Raw genomic sequence first — 18,218 nt, forward strand, 5'->3', positions numbered from 1 at the left:
GTATATGTATGTGTATATGTGTGTATATATGTGTGTATATGTGTGTATATGTATGTGTATATATGTGTGTATATGTATATATGTATGTATGTATGTATATGTATATGTATGTATATGTGTATATATATTTCCCTAAGAAATCTTCCCTCGTGTCAAAGATTGTTCATATTAAGCAACTCAAGTGACAGAATAAACTACTCTTCAGTCACGTGAAGTTTGTAGAAATTAGCATTAAATTGATACTATTAAATAGATATTAAATTGATACAAAAAGTGACAGTAAAGACATTTATGATAAAAGATTTCTGGTTAAAATTTTCGCTGAATGTATCACAGTTTCCACTAAAATATTAAGCTGCACAACTGTTTTCAGCATTGATAAGAAGAAATGTTTCTCGAACACTGTATCAGCATATTAGAATGATTTCTGAAGGATCATGTGACACTGAAAACTGGAGCAATGGCTACTGAAAAATCAGCATTGCCATCACATATTGTATTTTTAATCAAACAAATGCAGCCTTGGTGAGCATAAGACTTTTTTTTTCTCTCTTCAAAAATTCTTAACCCAAAATTTTTGAACGGCAATGTAAATGCAGGCCATTGACCTTGTTTTTCACATGCAGTCCTGTGATCAGATTTATAACTCAGTAAAACACTTTATGTGCTTTGAAGGTGTAAACAGGTTAAATACAAACTCAAAACCCATATTCTGAATGTTGTTGTTGTTCATTCACATAAAGCTCAAAGTTCATCCCCTTTTTCCCCCCTCACCTTTTCCTTTTTTGGAACCCGTTTCAGAGATACAGAGGGACAGAGACGTTTTATCTGCATCTGGGTCTTCTCCGGCCTGGCTCTCCCAGTCCTCCATGTGGTCTGTGCCATTCACACCTGCCAGAGACTCTGTGGGTTCGAGAATGCCGGGTTCTGCCACTGTTTCTGATGGTAACACTTCACTGCTGGTGCCTTCAGATGCTCCGGACATTGAAGCGTTCATCGCAGCTGCATATCCTGCCATCAGAGCCATCTCCTCATCCTGTGTCAGAGGGGCCTAGAGAGGAGGTTAACAGTAAAGCCTTAATTAGAAACTGAAGTTAAAGAACTTGTTTTATGATGTAACATTGTGACTACGACAAGGTACCACTAACTACCTACAAATACAAGATAAATTAATTATATTTGATACAGATCATTTTGTACTAAAGTGTATTTTGTATAAATAAATAAAAAATGCCAAACTACAATTTATTTTTTAAGTCTCAGGACATGCTTGCTGAGTTTTATTGTGTGAATTTTTTTGTGTAAAGATTTTGAAGGTTTCAAATTTTGAAAGAAAAAATTCTGTATGATACCAATAAGCTGATAATTTTGTAATAAATTTTGCACTATTTTGTATAAATCAAAATCAGTTGTTTTAAATTCTAAAAGTGACAATGGGCAAAAAAGAAAAGAAAAAGAAGTTGTCCCAAAAATGTCAAACTACATTGACATTGTGTGGATTCTTGGAATGATAATCCTATCCAAGGTTTTAAAGTTATCCAATTTTTTAAAGAAAAAAAACAAAACAATTCTGTCTGACACAGACAAGCTGATTCAAATGTTGTACTATTTTGTATAAATAAATTAAAATCAGTTGTTTTAAATGCTATAGTGAATTTGGGCAATGTTAAGTTATTATGTACAGTATAAAAATGGATATTTGCATTATTACATTAACATGTGTAATTAAATTATTAGTATTCTTTAAAACAAGTAAAGGTAATGAAAATGTAAAAATAAGTGAAATAAGCACACACAATTAAATATACAATAACTATCAGTACAAATAAATAAAATAACTTATATGGTACCAATATATTGTAAATGCCTAATAAATATGCATATATGTGGGTCACTGAGTTGTTTTTTTCTGTACCTTGGTCACTCCTGAGATGATGATGGTGCTCTTTTTGACAGGAGATTTGAGCTTCTGTTTTGCCGACTCATGCAGCTGTCTGATGGCAGCCTCGGCTACAGGGTCGGTCCCGTTTAAGATCAATAACTCTGTACAGGAAAGAAAGAAAAAGAGTGTTCAAACGCTGAACATAATCTATTACTAATGTGGCATTTTGACTTTATTCTTACTCCAGGACTGCTGATGAGCACTTGCGGTGTAGAAAGTGGAAATAAAGGAAATGCATTTAGCCATTTATGTCAACAAGATTTACTGGAAACCCCACCTGTATCTGATGATGACAGGGCTTTGCTAACTTTGGCTCCAAGTAATGATGTCTGCTCCGACACCCTTCTCTCCGCCAGCTTGTTTTTAGAAGGCGATTTGGATTCTGTAAGGGGGATTTTTAAAACATGAAAATTGTTTAATAGATTTTGATTTTGTGGTTTAGGAGATTGACATAACAACTGTAGCATCTTCAAATTAAAGTTTGCTTTAATACCCATATAACACTAAGATTGCCCTCCTCAAAATCAACAACTGAATCAAAGGCCAATGGAAGGTACCAGGTGCTAAAGGTCGTCCTGGTTTGCTCCTCACAGCAGTGACAGTGGTAACAACAGTGCCACAGGGCATCACAGTGCGGTCCATCTCCACTCTCTTAGTAGGGGCCGGCATGGGCGTCTGCCAGCTACGCACCTCGCTGGGCTCCAGGTAGGTGAACTACACAGAAATTCATTCAGGTTGGTAAACAAATATTCTAATAGCATATTTAATTTGCCAATGGAAACTGAACTATATTATAGTTTAGGCTTATATACAGTGTTGGGAAGGTTACTTTGGAAATGTAATAGGTTACAGATTACATCTATAGCAATTCCGTTTTTACGACTGGATTCTACGAACCAGTGTGTGTTTTCCGCATCACGGAAATTATAGGGTCGTATGTCTCAGAGTAGTCAGTGCAATTTGGGATGTAACTAGTTACTCCCCAACACTGCTTATATATAGGTCTTTTTGTACATTAAGCTAGGATAGGGCATTATAAGAAAAAAATTACACTCTTTAGCATTAATTTAAGTCATTGTACATGTGAACTAGCTTATGAATATTATGAAATGTAAATGCAATTAAAGTACAAAAAGTGACAAATATCTGAGAATTAATTCTAAAATGTGATTAACATCTAGTTACACTGTATCATGATGAGATATTTTACCTCAGTAGTTAGTGATCCAGTCACTTGATCTTTGGCCATGAGTGAAAAGGTCTGTTGACCTTTGGGGTGTTTCTTCACTAGATCAAAAGGCACAGATACCTGCCCTAACAAAGAGGCTGGGAGGAAAAGAGAGAGTGATGTCTGATCAGATCAAAGTAATGCATATAATTTGATCAATGTGTTTGTCAAGGAAGGAAAAAGTGGCACCAAGCACACAGACAAACACATTTCACACAAGCTGTTAAGAAATCAGGGTGAAAGGCTCGTGAAATGAGGTAATATAGGCTGTCACATGTCTGTTACAAGAATTCAAATCAAGATATTACCACAGTATCCTTCTATTCGCTCAAATAATCTACCACTTATACAGCATTTTTGAGGCTATTTCATGATTTAGAGAAACAGATGACTGAAAGTAGATTAAAATTCACAGATGACCTTCAAGCTTCTGCAGACCCAGATTAATGGATATCACTATTGTTTTTATGCCGTTAAGCTGGTTTATTTTCGGTCATGTGGACTTACTCTCCCGAGGTTTGCCGTTATCCACAACCTGAATATTCAGCTCTTTTGACCGTCCGCTAAGCTCACTGCAAAAACAGACAAAGGCAAAAGATAAAATAAATCATGTGGTACTCCCATGTAAAAAGATTGGAGGATGACCCAAAACTGCCAAACATTTTATAGTCTAAATCTTAGGAAATGCTGGCTGATTTTATATTTTGTGATTTCTTGAGTTGACAATCTTGACCATGGTTTTGAATTAAACCTCATAAAATGATTAAAAAAAAACAAAGTGTTAACATACAAAAAAAAAAAAAATCTATGCTATTAGCATTACTAAACAGAAGAGCACAAATAACTGTGATTGTTTTCAAACAGGTTTCCCAGCTAAACAGGTAGTGCTGTCCCAACATGTGCCTGATTCACGTTTTCCCCGTCACGTCGCCCCCTTCTCTCCCAGTAGTTTCCTGTCCTACCTCTACTGTACGTTTCTATAAAAGTGTCAAAAAGGTTAAAAATAAAAACATTCATTAAATGGGTATAAATTAAGTTTCCAGGGGCAGCTGAGGAGGGAGCAGATGGAGGTGGACCTGAACTCACAATATGAAGGGCTGGTCCCAGGCTGGGGTGGATGTGTTAGTCAAGACTGAACTGGTGACCTTCTGAGGAGGATCATCCAATTGGAGGATACACTGGGGATTCATGCCGCCTGAAACCAGAATAGAAACAGCTCTTTACCAAGCACAAGCAATACCCTTCCAAAAGAAGACCAATTTGCTAATGTACATTCAAATACCACCAGACATTTGAGCCAAAAAACAAAGAGAAGAGATCTGTTTTCAAGCTAAATAATGGACTAATGCAGAAAATGCTCTTTGCCAAAATGAATTATGCATAAAATGGATGAGATGCCATTTGTCTCTGTTAAGTGCTTGCTGGGCTGTAATAGTGACTTGGCTGGAGAGCAGCAGGACTATTAGACCACTTCCGGAAATGATTTCCGAACAGAAGGGACATCCTGATTGAGGGAAACACGGGCAGTTAACTGAATAAGTTGCAGGGGCGGTGCTTTTTCGGAAGTGTAGCCTGCACTTTGTGCCCACAACAAAATATCATCCAAATAATTGGCTTGATTTCTTCGATCCAAGCAATATAAAAACATTAGCTGAGGTCTGTGGTGTGTACAAACTCCATCTAATGAACAACAAGACACATGGGATCTCAGGGATTAGAATCTGTGTCATGTGGCCATATATTAAGAAACGGGCCACCACAAACAACTGCCAGTGATTGGAAGACGCACGTAAGAAAAAGTGATATCAAAATGCTAAAAACTTTTATTTTCATATGCTGAAATGCAGGTTCATCCATCTTTTTTATCAATACTTGTTGCTTGCATACTGTATAAATATGTCTAAATGATTTAGCTAAATATTAAAGAGAACTTGAAGGACATGCATTCTGCCGAAATATGAGTGTGTTTCAGTGACCTGCAGCACCATCCTCCTGTTTGCATGTGACCCGGATGTTCTTCACTAATAGTTTCCACTCATGAGCCCGCGGGGGCTTTGGGGGTGAGGTCACCTGCAAGGTCTTGTTCCTTACTTCCTGTTAAAGAGGACAGAGGAAATAAAACATTATCACTCATAACATCAACCGCAACATCCTTTTCTGTGTTTTTCTCTCCATTCTGAGCAAATTCCAAAGTTATGTAATGCTCTGAATATTATGAAATTTATCAGATCATATAATCAAGGCCTTAGGACAAACAAAATAGGGTTATAAAATATTTATTAGCCTATGTGGTTGAAATTAAGTTGATTTAAGTGTTTTAGAGAGGATTAAGTGCTATTGTTAATACGATAAGTGTTACACATTTGTGCAGGGTAGTACCTTGACTTCTGCAGACTCTGCAGGCCGGCTGCTCAAAGTTACGGACGCTTGAGCTCGACTCAAGACCTGTCTGAGCCTGTCATTCACAGCAGCTTCACTTAGACTTTCACAATCTCCCTGAAACATACACAGAGCGTCACATGCTTTCTGAAAAAATAAGCAGAAGTCACCCTTTAAAAACCTACTGAGATTTACAAATGATGGAGAGTGCAATGAAAACCGCATTTAATTATGCTATTTTCTATCTAGAGTGTTTTGATGTGTGAACATACCTGTGTAAAACTTGGCGTCAGCTGCAAATCTACAGAGTTCAGGTGAAGCACCCCCCAGGAAATCTCCACCTCCTCGTTCACCTCTTTCATCTGTAGGGCCAGCTGTGGCAACAATACACACACAAACATTACAACCATAGAAATTAAACAAGGGCTGATCAGAGCAGTAAGCCACGGGACACTGTGTGCTACCTTGTAAAGCCTAAAACCTCTTTTAACATGGTTTAATATAAGTCTCAATTGTCTTATTGCTTTTAAAGGCCATGGAATAGAAAACAGAAAATTAAAATGTTAACCATCACGTAAAACAATTATAGCATCCATTTTTTCGAATACAATTAACATTAATAATTTACGGATTTTTACTGCATTTATTTGTGCATTAAATTACATATATAAAGGAACCAGTTTATATTAAAATAATGTATTTACATTACTTTTCAAACGATTGAGACAGGGAAAAAAAATATAGCAAAGACGGTCATATTGTAAAATACCATTCAAATTTAAAATAAATGTTTTCAATTTTATATTTTAAAATATATTTTATTCCTTTGATGGCAAAACTGAATTTTCAGCAGCCATCACTCCAGCCCTCAGTGTCACATGATCCTTCAGAAATCATTCTAATATGGTCAAGAGAGACATTTCTTCTTATTATTAATGTTGATAGCAGTTGTGCTGCTTAATATTTTTTGTAGAAACCATTATACACTTTTTCAGGATTATTTAATTTAAAACTCAAAAAAAGGAAAAAAAAATTCTTTCATAATGTAAGCAAAACTAAGACAATTTCTAGACCAAATTTTTTCCACAATTTTCAATACTATAGTGAGAACGAGCTGGGCATAGCAAATGAAGTATAGTAAAAGACACTAATGTTTAATTCAAGTCATTAATAATAATGTGTCAATAAACAACAAAGTAAGGCTTTTTACCATTGTCAACTTGCCGCATACAGAATTCAGCTACTGTGTGGTCACAGGTGTGTGTATCATCAATTTTAGAAAAATGGTGCTTTAAAAGCCAACTGAAATAAACGACTGAGAGTTCTATGTTGACCTAATATCAGCAATAAATTAAACAACAAATGCTGCTGCTTTAAATCAGCAAGGCAGAAACACACAGTGGCCTACAACAGAATAACATAACACTGCCTACTTCAAATGCACAATAAACAAAGGAGTCCAGAGCATTCACATATTCACAACAGCTCATTGAGCCACAGGGCCCACCATACACGGAGGAATGGGCCGTCATGTCCAAGCACGACTGCTTTACATTCCTGAAGACTGAACTTGGGGGAAAGGTAGAGAAAAAAAATGACAGGATGCCAAATTCCAGTCCAATGCTCAATGCCCATGTTCATTTCTAAATCACATGAAATTATAAAGTCTGAAGAGGATGGATGAACTAGAAAATGCTAATCAGTAACTAATAATATACAGTACGATTTATATAGACACAGGAAAAGCTTCAATCGATCTGTTTCAATCTGAACCTGAAAAGATATTTGCTTACAGAACTTGTAACCCCTGCCATGAGGTGGACCCCATGCAGTCACAATAAAAGTGTTATTCCACAACCTCGTATGTGGCTGTGGGCACGAGAGTGCACTGACCTCTAGAACAAAACAAAAGCCCCAAATATACTGTTGTTCAGCCTACGAAGCCATTCTAACAACCACTGAGAGCTTTCCAGTAATCACCCTTGACCAGCAGGAGAAACAGCTAGAAAATATGCAGTAACCACCTGGATTCCTCCAGAAAGAGGCTTAAATGACAAACAGAAAATAAACGCAATTGCTCCTGAAAAGGTCAGTATTCCGTATGTACACTTGTCACATGCCCAGTATTCTATTTACAATCTAGCACTTGATCGGATTTGTTTGAACAAAAACAGCCCACGACAGAATACCATAGAACCGGGGTGGATTCTGAAGGCATATGAGGAAACGAAAGATTTAACGACAGGTTAAATGCATTTAGCCACTCAATTCACTTATGGCTAAAACGGGATCAGCACGACAATGAAGAGTCGAGCAATTAATTGGTTTAAAAATAGCTGTAATGCAATTGAGCAAAGCCTGTGTGAGCTTTTAAACACAATGCATTGTCAACAACTGCAGCTCTGCACACTGAAATGGTGCTCTTAAGTAATTTCTACTGCCATTTGAAGCGCAATATTAAATAAACTCCCTGTCCAAGAGGTACAAGCTTTTCCATGAATAATTCTAGGCAGGATGTACCAGTGAAATTGCATGTTTCTGAGTCAGAGACATATTAACGGTGATTAAAATAAAGGCAGGACATCGAGCCAGTGATCGCGACCGAGGCACTTAATCTGATTCCTGCGGTGAATAAAACTGCAGAGTGAGTCACACCCTATAAATCAAAAGCAATCGGGACACTGCATGAAGCGTTACATCTCTCATAGGGCAAATGTGTTTATTCCTGATCCTTACAGGTTTTATGTGACTGTACACATTTCAGCAGTGTTATTGTTAACTAAAACGATTAAAAATATTTTTCAGCAATTGAAATAAAGCTGAAACAAAATAAAATATAATATTAGAAGACAAACAAAATTAAATTAGAAATGTTACCTTGGCAGCTAACTGAAATAAATAGGGTTACATACTAAAATTACTGAAACTGAAAAGAAAAAAAAAAGTAATTAAATGACTAATAAACTAATGACTAATAAAAATGACAATTACAAAAACTCAAACTAAAATTTAACTGGAGATATACAAAAATATTCAAAATATGAATAAATACTTTAATAGTATAGAAATAATTTTAAAATAACTAATACCAAGGGGGTCCAAAATGATGAGACTAATAATAATATTTACTGTGTATTACTTTAATTCTACATATTTTTTACATCCAAGAATAATTTGAAAATGGAACAAAATCTGACCTTTTGACTTCACATGGTCATTAATGTACTTATATTTGATTAGAGACTTAGCATTAGTGCAGAATCTGAAATATTTCTTATAATTTTACATCACAGGTTTCAAAATCATAAAACTGTTTATTCAGAAAATTTTAAAACCCTGCTTTAGATCGATTTCATTTCCTCAAGACCGAATGCACAGTCCAAATGAGCATTGTGCTGATTTATCCCAACGTGACTAAAATTACTATATACTTTGATGGCAAAACATGTGACAGCCTTTCCTAGAATCAAAGGAGATGCTTGTCTACTCCAAGAGAATGTAAAAAAAAAAAAAAAAAACTGGATTATCTGCCTCACCATTGCCAATATTACCGGAGGCATTTAAAGAATGACTGTCGTTTGACAATTTGTCATGCCGAAGCACTTGCGTTTACCCAACCATCCTCAAGTGACACTAAGAGCAGAATAAACACTCATGTTTACCTGCAGACGAAGAGGAGATATCTTCGCACTGTATCTCAGGGGGGTTTCTGAAGACGCTGAGCTTGGTAAAGCACTGAGAGAAAACTGCAGCTTGTTTCCAACCACCTGACACAGGGCATTCTGCAAAAAGAATACAACTATGAGTAAGACTAGTTGGTCACTTTAAATATCCTCAAGCTTCAACAGTCATAACATTGCTAATAATTTTTCTGAATCGTCAAACAGGGTGCATGTCAAAATGAGAAATCTCATGTCACACTCATAACCCTATTTTGATTCAAAACATTTAAACCTATATACAATTCACGTAGGCAAGCAGGGAGACATAATAAAGAGGTTTGGCAACAAATCAATTCCTCATATAGGTTAGGGTGTATAAACGTTCAAAGCTTGACCTTACCTTTTGACCGGGTGTTTTCATAAAGCTTGAAATCTGGTCCAAAGCCAGTTCTGATGAATGAACACCATCTTCTTCAAATGTCAGCTGAATCCCGCTCTAATAAGAGGAACACATTACCAAAGGAACACAATAAAGATCACAACATTCAGCTTTTTAGGAGCTCATATATGCTATTTTAGAGATGAATAATATATAGAGATATAACTGAATGAAAAACAACAACAAACCCACCTGTGATCTCCTAGCTTCTTCATTGAGGCTCCTGAACCAGGCTCGTCTCCACTGACTCTTCCAGCTTTTCAGAGACAGTACCCAGCATAAAATCCCATCGGCCTCCTCCGAATCCACATGACTGAGAGGTGTTTTCCCAACAGGAGGTTTGTTGGAAAAATACAGCACCAAGTATATAATCAAAGTGACAACAGAGGCCAGAAAGAGAGTGACCATGCAGAGCCACTGCCAGTCACCCACCCAGGAGAAAACACCCTCCATAGACGACATGATCACCAAGCCATTCACTTTAAACCCTCAACATGTTTACCATCAGACCTACTCCTCTACCTTCCGCATCCCAACACAATAAAGACAGTTTCCTTCCTAGTATTGACTAATAACACTCCTTCACAAACAGCAAAAATTAAAGTTCACGAAGGGTGGATGGAAACACGCGAACGCTGGACTGAGGCTCGTGAATCTCACTTCAACCAGCACGACAGCGACAGACAGATGTGTTTTAACACAAAATACAATTATTAAATCAGATGTTAAAATTATTAGAGCATCTGAACAACTACTTACAGACGGAGTAACATTTTTAACATACGCCAGTGCACAGTAAACCGCCCGTGAATGAATCTGCGAGATTTTAACCGGATAAATGGTCTCTTATCGGACACAGACAGCTTCAATATTTTTAAAATATTGGCGATTTAAAAAACATAACGTTACATACTTAATATTATAAATTAATGATATATGTTAGACAATTACTGGCTATTTAAAGACAACTCTAAATGATAAAATAATTAGAACCGGTGCATCCGAGGTGAAAAAAGTTCCTGAAATCCCCCGGCGTTGATGAGCCACGTTACCATCACATTAGCCGAGCATTATCCCACAGAAAAGAAAAAAAGAGTTTAAAAAGTGACATTAAGTGCAGTTCTCATCTCCTCTAACGTGTTTGTTCATCCTCCTGGGCGTGTATGATGAAGAGAGGCAGAAAGAGAGTGGATGTGTGTGTCACACACACCGCTGATTTCTAGGATTATTAGCTTTGCATTGAGGTTCAGGAGTCCTAAAACACCGTCACCTGACAATACAAAATAAAAGTCCCTACTGCAGTTTCTAAAATAACACAAATGGACGAATGTATATCAAATAAATTAATACAATTAAATAGTAAATAGAAATATGTAGAAATAAATCAATCGAACTTTTATTTGCTCTATATTATTATTACGGGGAATTTATGCTTGCAGAAAATAGACAAAGGTCTTGTGATCTCTTTTCACGAACGATAATTTGAACAATGGACGTTTCTTTGTTTATACGGCAATTTTTGCAGCGTTTGAATATGGAAATATGCGACTTGTGTGTGCGTGTGCGGATTACTGGCTAAACAATGGGATTGTTTACAAAGTTTTTCTCAAATTAGTATATTTACAGCAGTTCACCCTAATTCACCATTTTTTAGAATGCAAATAAAAAAGAATTCACTATTTATTCTTTTATTAATTGCAAACATTAAATAAAGTGTAAATGTTCTGTTTTGTCGATCAATACTTAATAACAGAGCACCAGCAATCGTTAGACAACTCATACAAACCGATTATGACAAATTTCACACAAACTATATTAATAGTGTAGCGTTGAGGCTGACAGAACGTTTGAGGCGTTTGAACTTTGCAGTAGACCTGCGCGGAGGCAGAAAACAGAAGGGGAAATAGTGCGCATTCTACAATATTTTTTGCTAACACATTCTCACTTTGTATAATCATTTTCACGTTAAAAAGTAGTTAAATCACTAGTTAAAACATTTAGTATCGATCCTAGAGAAATAAAACATCTGAAATATCGATATTTCAAGATCCATCCAGTAGTATCCATCCGCCAATTCCCAATGTCCATCGGAATGATGATCGGGTGAAGTTCAAAAAATGCATAGTATCGAAGAACTTATTTGAATTCCAATCTTTGTTTATTTAAAAAACTGATTTCCATTTTAATCGCAATTTTAATTAACGAAGATCAGCTGAACTCTACCTGAACGGGTAAATTATAGTTAGATAAATATCAACGTTAATATTAAATGAACTTGGGCTAATGGTGTCCGCTTCCTAGCATAGATGTATATTGTTTACATTTAAATTTATGTTTGAGTGTGATAGAAGTCAGTACATTTACATTTAGACATTTAGCAGACGCTTTTATCCAAAGCGACTTACAAATGAGGACCATGGAAGCAATCAAAATCAACAGAAGAGCAATGATATGCAAGTGCTATAACAAGTCTCAGTTATCTTAATGCAGTAAGGTTATGTCTGGTTAGTTTTCTCGTTAAAACATTTTTTTTTTCAACTTTCTGACTGAAGCCAACTGTAAATGTAACTGTAACTGCAATTGTAATTAGTAAGTAAACAATGGAAAGCAAACATGTATGGTTCGGTTTGCTATGCTCAAGTTATTCAACCAATCATATTTTAGTTTTCAGGTGAGGAAGAAACCTCTGGTTACTTCTCTAATTTGATCCATGGGACATCTGCATCATGACAGGGGTTCAGCCAATGCCCTGTCCGGTGCTCCTGGGCACTGTGAAAGGTGGAGGTTTATCAGCTCTACTGCACAGATACACAATTGAGAAAAAAGTAGCAAAAGTGGAGAAAGTGCTCAAGAAAGGTTTGCATACATCAGGGGCATATCCAATTTTTTTTTTTTTAATGATTGTACATGTTTCATTATTGCTTTTTATATTACATCTTCCATAGGTGTGGGAGTTGACAGCATGAACCACCTTGGACAGACATCACTCTTTTGTGCGTCTCTCCTTGGCTTTGCTGGTGTAGCAGAGAAACTTCTACAGTATGGAGCGAACCCAAATCAGTAAGGCCAAACCTTCCCATAATCACCCATGGTGCTGGTTTGAATATGATAATAGCATACTATCTCATGTGTGATGTTTATATCCACCAGCCGCTGTAATGATGGAAGTACTCCCGTCCATGCTGCAGTTTTCTCTTGTAATCCCTGGTTGCTGAGTTCACTGCTGGATGCTGGCGGGGACTTGCGTCTCCATGATGATCAGGGCCGGATACCGAAGGACTGGGCCAAGGCAGGCGCTCAGGAGAACAGTCCGAAGGTCTGTGCTGACTGTTTAGATGCTGCTTTGGTTCTGTATGAATAAAATGCAGCACCAGTGTCTTTGTCGTGATGGATGCAGCTTCTGCAGTGAAAAGACACCATTAGACCATTTGTTCTTCCCTATCTACAGATGCTTGCTTTTCTGAAGAGATGCGAGTCTCAAATGCAGAGCTTGTTGCAAACACATCTGTCCAGAGTTGCGCGTACCACCCTGACCTCCTCAAAGACACTGCTATGCAAGTGCTATAACAAGTCTCAGTTATCTTAATGCAGTAAGGTTATGTCTGGTTAGTTTTCTCGTTAAAACATTTTTTTTTTCAACTTTCTGACTGAAGCCAACTGTAAATGTAACTGTAACTGCAATTGTAATTAGTAAGTAAACAATGGAAAGCAAACATGTATGGTTCGGTTTGCTATGCTCAAGTTATTCAACCAATCATATTTTAGTTTTCAGGTGAGGAAGAAACCTCTGGTTACTTCTCTAATTTGATCCATGGGACATCTGCATCATGACAGGGGTTCAGCCAATGCCCTGTCCGGTGCTCCTGGGCACTGTGAAAGGTGGAGGTTTATCAGCTCTACTGCACAGATACACAATTGAGAAAAAAGTAGCAAAAGTGGAGAAAGTGCTCAAGAAAGGTTTGCATACATCAGGGGCATATCCAATTTTTTTTTTTTTAATGATTGTACATGTTTCATTATTGCTTTTTATATTACATCTTCCATAGGTGTGGGAGTTGACAGCATGAACCACCTTGGACAGACATCACTCTTTTGTGCGTCTCTCCTTGGCTTTGCTGGTGTAGCAGAGAAACTTCTACAGTATGGAGCGAACCCAAATCAGTAAGGCCAAACCTTCCCATAATCACCCATGGTGCTGGTTTGAATATGATAATAGCATACTATCTCATGTGTGATGTTTATATCCACCAGCCGCTGTAATGATGGAAGTACTCCCGTCCATGCTGCAGTTTTCTCTTGTAATCCCTGGTTGCTGAGTTCACTGCTGGATGCTGGCGGGGACTTGCGTCTCCATGATGATCAGGGCCGGATACCGAAGGACTGGGCCAAGGCAGGCGCTCAGGAGAACAGTCCGAAGGTCTGTGCTGACTGTTTAGATGCTGCTTTGGTTCTGTATGAATAAAATGCAGCACCAGTGTCTTTGTCGTGATGGATGCAGCTTCTGCAGTGAAAAGACACCATTAGACCATTTGTTCTTCCCTATCTACAGATGCTTGCTTTTCTGAAGAGATGCGAGTCTCAAATGCAGAGCTTGTTGCAAACACATCTGTCCAGAGTTGCGCGTACCACCCTGACCTCCTCAAAGACACTGCTGAGCTCTCCATCCCTGCTCAAGCTCTTGCGACCTTGGTAAGATCTGCAGTACTTCTCTGGCCATTCATCTTTATTAGTGAACATTTCTGGAATAAACTACACAACTTTCAAAACCTTAACAGATTTTAAAACACTAGGCATAAAACTTGACGGCTTTGTAAATGGTTACGGAGAACCAGAATGCAAATCAAGGGAAAAATATGTGTTAACGTTGTATAGTGTACTCCAGCCTTTAGTTTAGCATTTAGAGAAAGAGAAAGAAATACAACACAGTGATTCAAGACTCAGAAAGTAAAAGTGAAAGTAAAAATTCAGATTTTTATTTTGTATGCATGTGTCCTTCTCTTTAGGTCACCTGGGCTCATTCATGAAAATAAAATAAGTCATAAGATCACTGCCTGTGATATGATGATGCAGTGTTTTGGCTTTGGAAAGGTTTGTGTAAACAATTTTTTCTCTCTTGCCAATATTTTTAAAAGATAAAACCTGAACACACATCACATTTTTTAGTGATATACATAAATGTTTTCCTATTTTTGAACAAACATGTTCTAAATTCTAGATTGCGATTATAAAGACTTATAAAATTAACATTCCCCTTCCCATTAGCATAGTAAAGCTTCTAAACAGTATACTTTCCCTTTGACAGCTATTAATCACACTGAGCTGTTGTTAAGATGTTGTTTTGTAATCATTACAGTTATGCTTTGAGAAGCCAGGGTTAAGTTTGGGATTGGCTGCTTCTGTGCCCTTGATAAGTGACGGTGACTTAGTTCAAGCTAATGATGAGCCTCTTAATTCCTTTATGTGTGGATCTTTCATATGTATGACCAAGTAAGACACTGTAATCAAGCAATGACCATTAATTGAATATGCATTGAGGAGAGATTTAAATGGATGTACAGCATTTCCTTACAGGAAACATAATACATTTTTTGTTTAACTGCGACTCAATTACAGTTGGAAAGGATGTCGTGTCACTGTTAAAGAGCTACATGATCAGATTTTGCAACAATGTGAAGAACATGATGGTCTCCTGGATCTGCTCATTTCTGAGCAGGAGTATTGCTGGTAAGAATTGAAAACTCGACAAAAAAAGCTACAAAAGAGTTGTTACAAAACAGTAAACATATGTAAAAGACTATTATTTATAAAACTTTATTTAGGTGATAAAACTTTTCTGTATAATTTTGTAGACAATATGAAACATTATTTGCAGTGCATTCACTTCCGTAATGTTTTGTATTTCTGAGTGAAACTGAATGAAAATTGTGAATTTTATCCAATTGGACTGGATGAAACATGTTGGGCTGTGATATTATTGGTTATTATTATTTTTCCTGGCCTGCACACGTGCAGCTGTTCATTAAAAAAAGTAGTTTTAGAAGCTGATAAAGATATCACTTTGATGAAGGATTATTAAAACTAAATAGTTATTTTTAGATGTATTTATTGTAGAGATATTGAAATCTGTTATTTTAGTATATATATATATACAGTATATATATATTATAATAAGTTTTAGTAATTTTGTTGTTTTTAGTTGTAAGTTTTTTTTAAATGTCTATACAGTTTTATTTATTATTATTTCAGTTTTATTTATTTAGTAAATCAGCTAAAATAAAAATAATAAAAATGTACATGTGTGAATGAGAAATCTGGCCAACTACTGAAATAAAATACTTTTTTTTTTTTTTTAAGTGTTTTTAAAGCTTTTAGATTTAGCTATAGCTTTAGTTACCTATAATATTAACCCTGGTTAGAATTATGCACAATTAAACCAGTTTAGTATGTATATATATACAGTATATATATATTATAATAAGTTTTAGTAATTTTGTTGTTTTTAGTTGTAAGTTTTTTTTAAATGTCTATACAGTTTTATTTATTATTATTTCAGTTTTATTTATTTAGTAAATCAGCTAAAATAAAAATAATAAAAATGTACATGTGTGAATGAGAAATCTGGCCAACTACTGAAATAAAATACTTTTTTTTTTTTTTTAAGTGTTTTTAAAGCTTTTAGATTTAGCTATAGCTTTAGTTACCTATAATATTAACCCTGGTTAGAATTATGCACAATTAAACCAGTGACATTTTTTGACAGATTATTAATTATTAAGACCCATTTTAATTTAATGTTGACTTTTAGTCAAAATGCCCAGAAATGGAATACTTGAATTATGAAATACTTCACCCCAAAATGAAAATTTTGTCATAATTTACTCAAGTAATTCAAAACCTGTACATACACTGTGCAGTAGCCATGGTTACTATTATGTCCTGTGCAGTCAGCTGTCTCACCCGCACCTGCTGCTGCTGATGGCTGTGAGTATCTCCGCTGACCTGGACAGCACAAAGCTGGTCTATGAGAGAGTAAATGTGGGATCCCTGTACAATCTGCTGCACCAGAGGGTAATGTTTGAAAATTTCAAAAAGATTTATAAATGACTGAGAAGTGGTTTTATTTTAAACTTGTTCATTGTTTATTTCCACACTCTGCAGCAGGATGAGTTTCCTTTCCTACCGCTGTTTGACCTATTATCAGTGGTGCTACAGGTATGTGAGGTGTTAATGTACCTGCATGGCCAATCTCTGGTGCTCAGGGCTCTTTCCTCACACACTGTACTTATAGTGCACCCTGGAGTTGCCAAGGTTACAGGCCTTGGGTTCATTGTACCCAGGTACAACATCCTTGCAAAAGGCACATATTAATATATATATATTTAAAATTACTTCAATTTAGGAAATGTCTAAATTAAATGGCTTATATTCATAATGTGATTTTTGTGTTTGACATGCCTTTACCCTCTATTCCAACTACAGTGAGGGAACGACCCCCTACACCCCACCTCCTGTTCCTTTGCCTCTCAGCCTGATCAACTGGGCAGCTCCAGAAGTGATTAGATGTAGAGCATGTACAGGAAAAGCTGATCTCTATAGTGTGTGCGCCCTTTTACAGGAGATCTTTACAGGTACCTTCATGCATGTGATGTAAACTGTAAAGCTTATGTAATAGATCTTGTTTTGTGTTACTAGTTTGTGACTTGTAAAGCAGTTATATTGCTTTGTGCAGATGCTGTGCCATGGGGCTCCACAGACTCACGCTGGATAAAACGGTCAGTAGAGGCCGGTCAGGCTCTGATAGCAAACCCTGCTGTGCCTGAGCCTTATTACCACTTCCTGCAGACGGGCCTCCAGCACAGAGCCCAGCACAGGACCAGCAGCCTGCATGATTTGTGCTACAATCTACGCTGTCATATAAGGGTTTGCACACTGGTTTAATTCTGTTACTGTATCTCATCAGTATGTATCAGTGCACATGTAACAGGTTCTATTTTCTGGATGTTCACTACTGTTCAAAAGTTGGTGGGTGATATGATAGAAAAACGTAAAATTAGTAAGTAAAATTATTAAAGCTGCAGTCCGTAACTTTTTTTGGTTAAAAATGATCTGAAATCAATATTCGAGCAAGTACATAACCAGCCAGTGTTCGAAACTATCGCCTTACTTTAGCCCGATTCACAACGGTCAGCTTATAATAAAGTTTTTTTTCGTGTTACGGGTAGGTTTTCGCGGGAAATTCGAGCATCCCGCTGCGTCATTACGTCACTTCTGTAAACATAAAGAAGTTGCCCCGGCTACTAGGCTATTGCATGTGAGGATCCTGCAGATGGCCGATCGTTTATAGCCTTTTCTCACAGCAGCTGGAATAATTAAATGTATAATTTTGATGGCTGATTGTAATCTAGAAAGGATTATGTGTTTATGAAACACATGTGAATGAAATTAAATTATATTCCAGTTTTAAATGTGCTTCTGATTACAGATAGCCTGGGATTACACAAGATTTGTATTTTAAAGACAACCAGTTCGAAGGGAGCATAATTTGCTTTTTGGGTTAAAAGAATTTCT

General features: G+C 36.6%; 2 protein-coding genes across 3 annotated transcripts in view; one reads left to right on the plus strand and one right to left on the minus strand.

Annotated features, from left to right (window-relative positions):
• The window catches only part of LOC107691665 (C2 domain-containing protein 2-like), a 13,188-nt gene extending 2,273 nt beyond the window's left edge, over positions 1–10,915 (minus strand). The window contains exons 1-13 of one of the 2 annotated variants that reach the window (XM_016490409.1): positions 9,843–10,915; positions 9,612–9,707; positions 9,212–9,331; positions 5,822–5,923; positions 5,550–5,666; positions 5,147–5,264; positions 4,257–4,365; positions 3,678–3,742; positions 3,153–3,268; positions 2,500–2,656; positions 2,220–2,324; positions 1,916–2,043; positions 775–1,051 (exon numbers count right to left, since the gene is read on the minus strand). In XM_016490409.1, coding sequence (XP_016345895.1) covers positions 775–1,051; positions 1,916–2,043; positions 2,220–2,324; positions 2,500–2,656; positions 3,153–3,268; positions 3,678–3,742; positions 4,257–4,365; positions 5,147–5,264; positions 5,550–5,666; positions 5,822–5,923; positions 9,212–9,331; positions 9,612–9,707; positions 9,843–10,112 — 1,780 coding nt within the window. In that variant the 5' untranslated portion in view covers positions 10,113–10,915. Of the gene's footprint in view, positions 1–774; positions 1,052–1,915; positions 2,044–2,219; positions 2,325–2,499; positions 2,657–3,152; positions 3,269–3,677; positions 3,743–4,256; positions 4,366–5,146; positions 5,265–5,549; positions 5,697–5,821; positions 5,924–9,211; positions 9,332–9,611; positions 9,708–9,842 lie in introns of both variants that reach the window. The other variant, XM_016490408.1, reaches the window with a different exon arrangement.
• A 2,562-nt stretch (positions 10,916–13,477) lies between these two features.
• Positions 13,478–18,218, plus strand: part of LOC107691694 (uncharacterized) — a 14,490-nt gene continuing 9,749 nt past the window's right edge. Inside the window, exons 1-9 of the mRNA XM_016490474.1 lie at positions 13,478–13,607; positions 13,697–13,811; positions 13,902–14,067; positions 14,200–14,339; positions 15,264–15,374; positions 16,595–16,718; positions 16,809–16,987; positions 17,130–17,278; positions 17,380–17,570. Coding sequence (XP_016345960.1) covers positions 13,478–13,607; positions 13,697–13,811; positions 13,902–14,067; positions 14,200–14,339; positions 15,264–15,374; positions 16,595–16,718; positions 16,809–16,987; positions 17,130–17,278; positions 17,380–17,570 — 1,305 coding nt within the window. The remainder of the gene's footprint in view (positions 13,608–13,696; positions 13,812–13,901; positions 14,068–14,199; positions 14,340–15,263; positions 15,375–16,594; positions 16,719–16,808; positions 16,988–17,129; positions 17,279–17,379; positions 17,571–18,218) is intronic.

This window comes from Sinocyclocheilus anshuiensis, unplaced genomic scaffold (genome assembly GCF_001515605.1).
Source record: "Sinocyclocheilus anshuiensis isolate Anshui unplaced genomic scaffold, SAMN03320099.WGS_v1.1 scaffold186, whole genome shotgun sequence".
NCBI lineage: Eukaryota > Metazoa > Chordata > Actinopteri > Cypriniformes > Cyprinidae > Sinocyclocheilus > Sinocyclocheilus anshuiensis.